A 12395-nucleotide genomic window follows, 5' to 3' on the forward strand; every position below is an offset into this window, starting at 1 on the left:
GCTTAGCTCATAGCCCTTGAAGGCTTAAGACACCAGGATAAGACATTTTCCAGGATGTCAACTATGCAGAGAAAATCTCAGGTCCCTAAAGTTAAGGCCACCTTGCTTAACAGCCTTCTCTGACTGGAACGACCCCAAGAGAACAGAGTCACACCATGCAAACCAACCTGTCCCTCAGATCAAGAACCTTCAGCTCAACTGAAGAAGCCATGATTTAGATCAGGATCAGCAGAACCCCAGCCCCTAGCACCCCATGTGCAAGAATGACCCAGTTCTTCAGACCTGCAGCCACTGTCCTTTCTCTACTGGAAGACTGTGCCCTTGCTGCTCCTACTGTCCTTTGTCAGAGGATCCATTTGATGTTTGTCAGTGCCTCAAGCTAACACCCTAATCATTTTCTCTCACTCATGACTAAAGCCCTTGCCCGGACATTCATGCCATTGTTTTAGTTCTATTTCCATCATCACCATAGCAAGGACCCACACCAGCAGGTACCAGGGGGTGGAGCGAACAGCCCTGCAAAGGGAAGGGTCCAGAAAGAAGAAACATGCTGAGATCCAAGGTAAAACTGCAGGCAAATGTGACCATAGGATCCTAATGTATGTGGAGTACATTAATAAAGGTCCTCGACTACACATATACTAGACCATGGGATATTCAACACAAAGAGAAGATATTAAAGGGAGAAATAAGAAAAAAATTTCTTTATCTCCTCACAGCTTGCGGGTAGGGCTGCTGCCTGTCATCTCATGCTGTCCCGTTATCTCTAAAGCAAGTCCACGCACTGAGCATTGAAAACAGAAGCATATTTGAATGATGAGGAGACTCTTAGAGAGCACAGCAAGATGGGCCATGGAGGACCCTGGCCCTTCCCTGTCCTCTGGGAGGACACAGCTGCAGGTGGAGTCAGGAGCCAGCCAGGCCCAGGTAATGGGGCCTCTGAAACACTCGTGGTCCCCAGAGGAGCAAAGGCCCAGTTCAGCTAGGTAGGAATACAGCTGAACCCTGTGTGGGAACCCACCCTGTGTACACTGGACCTAATCATTGGGCTCTCATCTGCACCTTTTCACCTGCCCTTTATTAAATAATACACCAGAAAGTACAGGGTCTCCCCAAGTTCTGTGAGCCAGGCTAACAGATGCCTGAGCCTCGGATGGAGAAACAGATTGATGGCTTTCAGGTCAGAAGGGCAGGTGACAATGGGGGCTTCAGATCAGCCTGCCAGGCTGGGCCGATGTTGAGGCCCTGAGCCCTCAGCCTGCTGGACCCGGGTCACATCCTTCACAGCTCAGTCCACCTCCAATTCTCCATTGAGCTGGGGCTGAGGTGAGGTGAATGGAACTGAGGAGGGTCTCTGCGGGTGTGGGAGACGTGGCTACCATTGGGAGCCCTGCACACTTGCACATGGTTTTAGAGGAGAAAGAAAATGAACCAGAAAGACATCAGGCTAAAGGAATAGCTAACTCACAGCCTATAAGGCAGGTACTAGCCTGCCTGGGGTGTTCAATAATTTGGGATTTGGTGTGGCAAAAATTGGGGTAGGATCCACACACTAGGCCTCATAGATGCCTCGGCAGAAAAATACACTGACTGTGGAGCTGCAGGCCTGTAAGCCCAGCTCTCTGGGATCCTGAGGCTGGAAGATATCAAGTTGGAGCCCAGCATGGGCCACTTGAGGAAGTAATGTGACTCTGGCTCAAAATAAAATTTTAGAAAGATGCTTTGGGATGGAGCTCAGTGAGAAGATGCTGGAGTCAGTCCCCAGGACCACACACACAGAGACACAGATTGTCTTGATTTCATGTACATTTGCTTCATTTAATGTAGATTTAATATATGGGTAAGAACGTCAAAAGCAAGGAATCCAAAAAAGAAAGTTCAAAAAATATCAGCCCCTCCAAATTCAAAGACCCAATCCAAAAATGGGCAGCTGAGATGAATACACACTTCTCAGACAAGGAGATACAAATGGAAAATAAATATATGAGAAAATGTTCAACATCATTAGTCATTTGAGAAATACAAATTAAAACAACACTGAGATTCCACCTTACCCCAGTAAGAATGGCTAGCATTAAGAAATCAACCAATAACAAATGCTGGCGAGGCTGTGGAAAAATAGGAACCCTTCTCCACAGCTGGTGGGAATGCAGACTGGTGAAACTACTGTGGAAATCAGTTTGGAGATTCCTCAGAAAACTAGGCCTAGAGGTCCCATTCGACCCAGCTATCCCCCTGCTGGGTATTTTCCCAGAAGATCTAAAAACATCATATCACAGGGATGTATGTACACCTATGTTCATAGCAGCACAATTTGTAATTGCTAAAATGTGGAAGCAACCCAAATGTCCATCCACTGAGGATTAGATAAGAAAATTGTGGTACTCTTATAGAATGGAATATTACTCAGCTGTAAAGAAAGATAAACTCAAGGCTTTTATAGGTAAATGGTCACAACTAGAGACCATACTCATAAGTGAAATAAATCAACATACATGTGCAAGCACCGCATTGTTTCTCTAGTGTAAAGCCTGAAAGAGTTCATTTAAACTAAGAGATATGATAGACATTGTGAATTGATAGGAAAGCACTCAAAGGTAAAGGGTAACTGGGATATGGGAAAAAAGAAGGGAAAGAAGGAGAAAGTTTTTATGTATGTATATACAGGATAGTTAACATGGCTGTTCTACTGTCTTGTATTTCTTTGCTGAAAGAAACTGTCAATGAGTCCTTGATTGATCAGCTTTGTATGTCTATATCTGTTTTCATGAGAAACCACTTTGAAGATATCAATATGTAATACAACAAGCATTGTTAATTCCCTACCACTCTGTTTGTACCTCTGTACTGTCTGTACTGATCCTTTGCTATTTTGTAAAATGTTGTCTGTCTGTTAGTATTTTTCACCTTTTATTTTTAAAATAAAAAAAAATTTAAAAGAAGAAAGTTCATGAGCCAAGAGGGTAAGGGTAGCAAAGAGCAGTGTATTGGAGGCTTCAGAACTGAGAGATAGAGAGGTTGAGAGACCGGACAGATGCGGTCACCTCTGTCGTGGCCCGATCCCACACTCCTCTCCTACTTCATGGCCCAGAGCCCTGCTCCCTGTACCATGATCTGATTAGAAGCCGGACAGGCAGGGGCACTGTGCCAAGGACTCTAATCTTTCCTTTCCCTCTTCAGGGTCTAATGTTCCAGTGGCCCCAGGGCAGGCCAGCCCCCATCCTGATCCTTATAAGACCTACAAAGACTCTGAGAGCCAGCAGCCCACAGATCACAGCCCCACACAGGACAGCTGAGCCCTGAGCCCCAGGAGCTGAAGCCAGGTGAACAACCCTGTGTTCTCCCAGCACAAGGCTTGCTCTGTGCTTCCTGACCTTTGAGTTCCTGCCTCTTTCTGTCTCTGTCCCGTGGGTGTGTGTCTCCCTCTCCACCTTAGAGCATCACTTCGACTCAGTGTATAGCAAGGGCTTTGAGATCCTCTGCCTCCGGAGCACTGGGATTACAGGTGGTGCCACCATGCCCAGTCCCAGTGAGGTTTTAAGAGCACAGACTCTAATGCCCTCTCCACTGGTTACTCAGCCTGTCTGTGTCTGCACCCTCCGTGGAATGGGGATCATATCAGGACCTGGCCCCGGAGATGGCTGTGAAACTGAGTCACCACATGTCTCGTGTTAGTGCGATGCCTGCCACAGGGCTGCGCCTGAAACTGCGCTGAGAGCACCTTGATTTCCATCTCAGTCTCCTTCAGCTTCATGACCTGAGACTTCTGTGTCTGGTCCCCACCTTCCCTGATGCAGGTTTCAGTCTCAGTCTTGGTGTCTCTGTCTCTGTCCCTAATGGCCCCTCATTCCTCAGTCTCCCTGCCTCCTCTGTCCTCACAGGCAGAGCTCACACTGTCTTCTCCCAGGACCTGCACGATGAATGGGCCTTTTGGTTGTCCCTATGGGGTGGCTGACAGCAGTTGGCACAGGGTGTAAAACACCTTGCAGTACACAGTGTAGGGCCCCGCACTAAGGCTCACCAGCCACCAGCCATCAACAGGCAGAGGGATGGCTCTGTGGCACTGAGGACCTGGGAGTGTCCTGGGTCCATCCCCAGCAGAACGTGGATAAATATCAGCAAAGCAGAGGGTGAGAAACTTTGCCCTATGTTACTGTTCCTCAGGTAGGGTCTCGGAATCCAGACTGGACGGGCTCCTTTCCAGCTGCTCCTGGAATGGTGGGGGAGGCCCCAGACTCATAGGGTCTCTTCCTCTGCAGGTGCTGACATGGGGACCACAGAAGAAGCCCTCTGGCTCTGTTTCCTGGGATGCATCATCCACACAGCCACAGGTATCTGAGTTCAGGGTGCGTGCTAGCCTGAGTGCACCCAAAATGTGTAATTCTGCTCCCCACAGGCCCCCTGGGGGTTTTCATGGCACCAGGGTGGAAACAGCTTATGAAGAAGTGGGGCAGCGACTGGATCCAGAGCCCTGCTCTGCTATTTCTTATCTGGGCAAAGTCCCAGATAAGGCCTCTATGCCTCAGTTTCACCACCTCCAATGGTAATGTGAAAGCAGATTAGATACTACATTATAGAGGCAGGTCATCCCCGGACTCTGGCCCAAAGGCAAGTGTCCAGATGTTAGCTGTAGTTAGCAGAGGGACAGCACTGTGTATGGGCCTCCTTCCGCAGCTGGGAGAGAAGTGCAGCAGCTGCTTCCTTCCCTCTGGAGGTCAGCGCTCCTGAGCCCCTGAAGAAGGTGACCCTGCAGAGAGCTAGGGTCTAGGCAGGGTATGAAGTGATCCCTGAGGTACTGTTCCCTGTGCTCCACTACCCAATCTGTGTGTCCGCCACACGCAATCCCAGGAGCAGTTGCCTCTGTCCTCTGCCTTGCACAGAGGCTCCTCCTGGGGACTGTCTTTTGTGTGGTGACACTGGGTCTATGCCACTGGGGTGGTAGAGCACAGTATGAAGCTTCAGGCTCAGAAGAGGTGTCTGGCCTTGGAACTCTCTTGCTTGAGCCCCACAGGCAGAGCCTCAGACCTTCCCCTCCTTGGCAGTCCTGATATAACCTGAGCCTTCCCAAACCTGACCCATCTGAGCCCTACCGAAGTGACTACCAGATCCATTACAGGATCCCATCCACCCACCCACTCGATCTACTCTGTGCTCATCCTGCCCACAGAAGCAGAGATTCTTCCCAAAGGAACCAGAAATCACTTCCCAGATGTACCTCTCATGATCAGAAAACGCATCGCTGATGGCTTTCCTTGCAATCCACACTCCCAGCCCTGGATGGCTGCACTCTTTGAAAATTATGAGCACTACTGTTCTGGAGTTCTAGTGCATCCGCAGTGGGTGCTGTCAGCTGCACACTGCTGGAAAACGTGAGCAAGTTCAGTAAGGGTGACTGTGGGGAAGTGGGGCAGTGCACTGAACTGGGATGGGTGGGCTGTGGCTTTTCTTGGGTGGGGCACTGTAGGCAGGCTTAGGGTCAGACATTGCACTACACTGAGGGGCAGGGCCCAGGCTGGGTTTGAGCAGAAAGTGTCCAGTCTTGGCCCAGGATGCGGTCCAAACAATGGTCCAGGGAGTGAGCCCCAGTCCAAGAGGCTGGACTTGGCCAGTGCTGAGACTTTAAAACAGTAGACCTGGAGCAAGTCTGGAGCTACATTCAGAGGGGAGGCCTGGCTGGAAGATCCATTTCTCCAGGCTGGAGGAACATTCACATCTCTTTGCTGGGTCTGAACAGTCCCCCATGTGGGAAAGGAAACCAGGCAGGACCCTGGCGTTGACCTCAGTACGAAAGTTCGGAGGAGAAGTTGGCTTGAGAGAGGCGGGCTTGGATCTCAGTTCAGCCTCTAGGAGCCAGGTGCTGTGCACAAGGAATTTCTTGTCACAGGATGTAAGGGGCCTGGGGCAAGACGAGAGAAACAGGTGAAGACAGAGCCAGGTGGATGGGGTCCGAGGTATGCACTTGGCTGCAGGGCAGAGTGTTGGGAGAGAAAGGGCAAAAGCTTGCCCATCGGGAGAAATATTTCAATGTCTTTTTTTTTTTAAGAGAGTACTAAATGAGAAACAAACAAAAAAGAAATAGAACAGTAGCAGCATAGCAGTATCACAAACATAAACAAATCAAAGCAAGAACATTCAAAGTGATAGTCTTAAGACAAAATAATACAAAAGTCTTATTTTAAAAAAACTAATACAATGCAAACGTCTGTGATGAACAAAATATCCACACTTGAAATAAAGAGGATCCTGCCAGTGTGGGGCAAGGGTAAGGTGCACCTCAAATGCTGTCTTCCTTTCAATTTCTGATATGTTCTGCATTTTGGACTTCTTGAATTAATTTTGAATTTAAAAATATTATACTGAACCACAACATTAGTGCCTCCCTCAATTAACACATTAGACAAAGTTTCTCTTGCCCCAACCCTAATGATCAGGTTCTGGGGCTATTTAGGGGTGGGAACTGGGATGGGACCTGGACGCTGTCCAAGTGGGGATGAGGCTGGCACCAGGGATGGGTCTGGGTGGGGTGGAGGGTGGGAATGGCAATGGCGATGGGACTGAGGTTGAGCATGAGCTGGGATGAGGCTACGACTGGATTTGGCCTGCATCGGAGTTTGAGCTTCTAGAGAGAGGATGTACTTACAATGGTACTGACTGTCCTATTGCCCTCAGATCCTACACTATTGTGCTGGGCCTCCACGGACTTTATGATTGGTTTGAACCAGGCAGCCAGATTGTCCAGTCCTTTTTCTCCGTGCAGCACCCAGACTATGTCAAACCTTCAAGCGGTAATGACCTCATGCTCATCAAGTTGAACACACCAGTTGTGGAATCAGACACCATCAAGACCATCCCCATCGCGTCCCGATGTCCGACATCTGGAACCAGGTGCCGGACCTCTGGCTGGGGTCAGCTGTTGAATGGTGAGTTTTAGTTTTCCTGTCTCTGGACTCATGGATACCTGTGATGTCTCTGTGAAGGAGTGTTTTTGACCCTGTGACCTTTCTTTCAGGCTACGACTACCCTTATTATCTGCAGTGTGCAATTATTCCAGTGGTTTCAGAGGAGGATTGCAGATTCGAGCTTAAGCCATCCTACCATGACAGTATGTTCTGTGCTGGTGCTGAGGGCCGCATGGACACTTGCCGAGTAAGAAACTGGGACAGGGAGGCAGGGGTTTGCAATGGAGACAGGGTGTAAAACCACCGGGGACCCAAGGTCATGCAGGAATAATGGAGACTCAGAGGGCCATGGGGAGACACAGCTGAAAAGAGAAACAGAAGAAACTGGAAGGGTGGAAAGAAAACAAGGAGACACAGGGTAAATCAGCCACAGAGACAGACAAGCAGAGCCAGAGAGAAGTAAGCAGCTGGCAGAGAGACGCAGAGTCATGACGTTGAGAGGAGGGATGGAAAGACACCCGGGAGGGACATCGGGAGGGTGGGGGAGATGGATCACAGCTGTAAGAACAGACTGATTGACTACATTCAGGATCTGCAGCCCCACTGCCTCCCACACCTCCATCCTCAACTCCAGCAGCTCCCTAGCCCCCAAGTCCATGCCCAGTCTCGCCCTCCAATTCACCCTCAGCCAAGACTGGAAAAGGAGATGCAGGCGGGGGTGGAGCTCCTCAGGGGAACTTTCCAAAGGGTGGGAGCAAGAGCTGGTGTTTGAGAGGCAGCACTGTCCCTGCCTGCATACAAGCTATGGTTTGAGGGCTTGGTGTTTTAATGGCAGATCCCTCCATATTCACCCTTGGGTCTCTGTGTTTTCACTGTCCTGGGGCCTCATCAGAGCCTCAGTTTGTCTCCCCATCACCTCTGCCTACTGCACCACATTTGTCTCTGTGGCCTGCTGTCTCTGTCTCCCCTGCTTGCGTCTCCAGCTCTCACTGCCGCCCTCCAGCTTCTACAGTGTGTGTTTCTGCCCTGCTGTCTAGCTCTGCCTTTGCCTCTTTGTGCTTCTGGCTTAATGTGTGCATCTCCCTCCATTCCCCTCTCCACCCACCCTAACTTGCTATTCTCTTCTCTCAAAAGGCAGACTCTGGAGGCCCTGTGGTCTGCGGTGGGTTCCTGCAGGGCCTTGTGTCCTGGGGATTCCAACCCTGTGGCCAACCTGGAATTCCCAGTGCCTACACCAACCTCTGCAAATTCAAAGACTGGATAAATGAAATCATCCAGACCAGATAACCACGGAAGATGTTGGGACCAAGTAGCCAACACTGACCTCCGAGCCTGTCCTTAGGCTCCATCTATCATAAACAGCTTTTGGACTTCACTGAATCTGTTTTTCAAATATATTGACATGAAATGTGCATCCTCTCTTGTTTAATTTTATTAAGACTGAACGTGGAGTTTTCAAGTGTCAAATGGTGTTACTGGTTTTAAGATGTTATGACATCCTTGCGTTCCTGGGACACCTGCTACATGGTAGGGATACCAGTGTACTTCCCCTCATTACCATGGTGAACAACTGCCCAGGAACAAAGTTCTGTGACTCAAGTTGTGAAATCCAGAATGGCTGCAATAATGCTTCAGGGACCAGGGCAGATAGAATATATGCTTCTCACTCCCAAACTCACCTGAATAACTAAGAATCTAGGTTAGCACAGCTGGCAGGTAGTTATAGTGGTTGAGGAAGCTGAAGGTAACACAGGGGTACACATGACCTGAAGACATAAGCTGTGTCAGATCCGAGGAATGGAGCCATGAGGAAAAGGAAGAGTGACAGGACAAGCTGTGCTAGAGGGAGCAGAACTGATGGAAAATTAGAACCAAAAGCTATAAGAAAAAGAACTGTCCTCACAAAGATGTGTTAGGCAATTAAAAACAGACCAGGGACATGCAGTATACAAAACGAACCATTTGGGAGTAGTGAATATAAAAATATTTCCCAAGAATTATTTTTAAAAAGTACCATGACTTAGAAAGAACACAGCTAAGACACTAATTGCTGGGGTGATGATAGAGGAGAGACAGTAGACAGTAGGGACAAGATGGGGAAGCAAAGGAGGGTCAGGGGAGAGAAAGGGGAAAAAGGTGAAAAATTACACACACACACACACACACACACACACACACACACACATATGCCAAGTCCACAAATCAAATGCAATTATTTCTATTGCAAGCATATACCAATACAAAATTAGTGAGCTGGAAACGTGTTTGTGAAAGAGGCAGATGTCAAAGATTTAAAACTATGCAAAATAAAAAGTGTAAGATCTCCTAGCACAAATGAATACCGGGGATATAGATCAGTGCCACAAGTGCCTACCTGGCAAGAACAAGGTCCTGCATTCAATTCCCGGTACACGTACCAAAAAAAAGATAAAGGAATATACATTAGAATGGCACACATTCACAGTTGCACAGGCATCCATGCACATGCATGTGCACACTTGCACCTCAACTTCAGCGATGCCAAACAGCAGAATCCACGTGCTTGGCTGTGGGAAATGGAGCTGGGACATCATGTTGGCCTTGCTTTGAGTAAGGAAGATAATACATTTGGAGATTCTGAAGCAAACACTGCCCATACTTTCCTTTCTCCTCCCTTTGCTCCTCAGGAAGCCACAGAGCAGGATGAGCTGTGACAGGATGCTCATTCCTGGGCCTGTGGGGACAGAGATGTGAGACAAAATTTCGGCTGCAGGTTGGAGGGGAAAGCAGGAGGAACATTCCAGTCACGTTTGAAAAGTGGAGGCCAAGGACAGAGTAGGGGAACCAGCTACTGAAGGAGGCAGAGGGAGAGAGAGACAGATACAGGCACCAACAGACATGTAGATGCCCTGTACAGGGTATGGCCGAGCTCAGCAAAGAGGAACAGAGAGGGGAAGCAACTGAGGCAGGGAGAGTGAGGATTGAGGCAGAGCTAAGGGAGGGAGGCTGAGGCCTTAGGTCGGGGTGGGACACACGGGGCACGAGAGTTGCAGACCTCACCTCCGGTGGGCTTGGGCATCCTCAGGAAGATGTCTAGCCTGGCTTTCCCACACTGGGAACTGGGACACACTGGCAGAGTGCTATAGTGAATCAGGCTGCCATCCAGACTCCCCGGGGTAAGTATTTTAAGCCATGCCAGGGCTTAAAATGTGCCCCATTCTGGAGCAGTCAGATAGAGGAGAAGCCCTGCCTCTCCTTCTTCTCCCCTGATGCCCAAGAACATCATGTCCAACTGCTGTCCTGCCATCCCCACTTGTTTCCCTTTGCTCCACCTTGATCCCTTCTGGATGGACTCAGACAGCCTGCCTCTGTGTCCTGCTGTCAACTCTAAGGATACTTCATAGCTGTTCTCTGGGTCAGCCGAGCACGAGGTGCCACTTGGTTCTCACCCACAGTACCACTCTCCCACTCCCACCTCCCCAAATGCTGCTGCCACCTCTGCAGAAGTAGCCAGGAAACCACCTCTCAGGTGGGAGGGATCAGGAGGGCTCAGGCCAGTTGTACACCGTCCTCAATAATTTGAGGACACAGCAAGCCCTCCTCCATGTTGAACAGTATTGGCCTGCCCATACTTGTGGAGACACGGCAGCTGTCAATCCATCTTCAGCATCTCCCTGTGGTGTACCCTGGAACTTCACCATGAAAGCTGCAATGATTGTGCATGCCCTGCACCAGTGCAGCAACTATCTACTCTGATCATATCAGGCTTGATATTAAACTTAGCAGGAAAACTGAATTGGGACCAGTCAGTATTCTCAGATCAGGGACTTGAATGTGGACCAGTTTGGATCAATCAACAAGCCCAAATTTGGGCCAATCACCCACCTCAATTTGGACAAATTGGCAGGCTTGAATTCACAGCAATCAGCTGGATCTAATCTGGACCAATCATAACCCTCAATTTCAATGAATCAGCAGACCCAAATTTGGACAAGCTGTTGCAGCTATTTAAGTAGCACGGGCCTCTCACTTCTGAGGTTCATTTGGAGGGCTCCTTTTTCTACCTAGAACCTGTCATGCTGCAGGACAGGTCTTCGTCACATAAAGCCTTCCCTGGCCATCCTGTCAATGCACTCAGGATTCTTACCCCAACAACTGTGGACATAGGGCTTGCTTTAAAAATGCTATCAATGCTTGTGTCTATTAGCCCAGAAAAGCTACAAGACCAGCAGCAGTCAAGGAAGAGCAATGACAGAGATAAGGGACAGAGATCGGGTGACAGAGATTGGTGACCAGGAGAGGTGGCTGGCATTGACCAGCAGTGGCCAGCATTGGCCATAACCAGAGGGGCTCTGGACATTGATTAGCAGCAGTAGCAACCAACAGGATCAGGTACAGAGCTGTAACTCTAAGTGCTGACAGGGTCATGGCCAGCAGAGCAGAACATTTCCAAGACAGAGTGTCTATGTAAATCGAGCCAAAGCACTCTCAACTGATTGGTGAAGCCATGACCCAAAGATGAGAATTCCACAGGCTCCAGACCCCTCCCTGACAGCTGTCTCTGCCCTTCTGAAGTCCCTGGAATTCAAGTTTCCCTCCAGCCCTCAGAGGGCTGGTCACCCTGCACACTCCCTGCACGCATCTGCTCCTTGCTGTGCTCCCTGTGGCTCACGCAGCCTGCACTGTCCGTCCAGCTGGGCTCTCACTCTCTCTGGTGGGTGTTACCGTGCAGTGGCCTGTGCAGCTTTTCCTTCTCGCTCTGGACTTCATGGGCAGAGCACGGAGTGAACTCTCCTCCTCTGCACAACTCAGATCTGCAGCCTAGGACGCTCCCTCTATTGTGTTTACATGCATTCATTCGTTCACTGAACCTCACCAATAGCTCATTTATTCCCTTCTCTCCCCATAATCTGCTCTTTTCTCTATCCCCAAAGACAGCCTTTCCAGTGTGTTTGATGGACATCTTTCCCCCGTCTGTGTGTTTCCTCCGTGAGAATTTGTGGGCATGCAGTTTTCCTCAGTATGTATTTCCCTGTTCAAGACTGGGGCATTGGGCACCTCATCCTATCCTGAAAAGGCCCTTTTTTATTTGTTTTGTTTTTTGTTTTTTGTTTTTTTTTTTCCAGTACCAGGGATAGAACTCACGACCTTGCGCTTGCTGGGCAAGCGCTGTGCCGCTGAGCTAAATCCCCAGCCCTGAAAAGGCCCTTTTTTATTTGTTTTGTTTTTTGTTTTTTGTTTTTTTTTTTCCAGTACCAGGGATAGAACTCACGACCTTGCGCTTGCTGGGCAAGCGCTGTGCCGCTGAGCTAAATCCCCAGCCCTGAAAAGGCCCTTTTTTAAATTTTTATTTTAATGAAAATAGTATCAAAAAAATAACAATAGCAAAACAAAGAAAACAAACGAAGAACATTAAAAATGATACAATTTTTGTTTCAAACCAAATGATGGGGATTAACAGTGATTGTTATATTACATATTGTTACCTCAAATTACCAGATGGAAGAATAGAAGATT

At 48.9% G+C, this 12395-nt stretch overlaps 1 protein-coding gene across 1 annotated transcript in view; it reads left to right on the forward strand.

Moving 5' to 3' along the window:
• Positions 1-8186, forward strand: part of LOC102014618 — a 54886-nt gene extending 46700 nt beyond the window's left edge. The window contains exons 5-10 of the mRNA XM_013508941.1: positions 4260-4331; positions 4397-4543; positions 5168-5369; positions 6670-6920; positions 7010-7146; positions 8034-8186. Of these exons, the coding sequence (XP_013364395.1) occupies positions 4260-4331; positions 4397-4543; positions 5168-5369; positions 6670-6920; positions 7010-7146; positions 8034-8186 (962 nt within the window). The remainder of the gene's footprint in view (positions 1-4259; positions 4332-4396; positions 4544-5167; positions 5370-6669; positions 6921-7009; positions 7147-8033) is intronic.
• Positions 8187-12395: the final 4209 nt, after the last annotated feature.

The sequence above is a fragment of the Chinchilla lanigera genome, unplaced genomic scaffold, assembly GCF_000276665.1.
Source record: "Chinchilla lanigera isolate Chin_1 unplaced genomic scaffold, ChiLan1.0 scaffold00158, whole genome shotgun sequence".
NCBI classification, from domain to species: domain Eukaryota; kingdom Metazoa; phylum Chordata; class Mammalia; order Rodentia; family Chinchillidae; genus Chinchilla; species Chinchilla lanigera.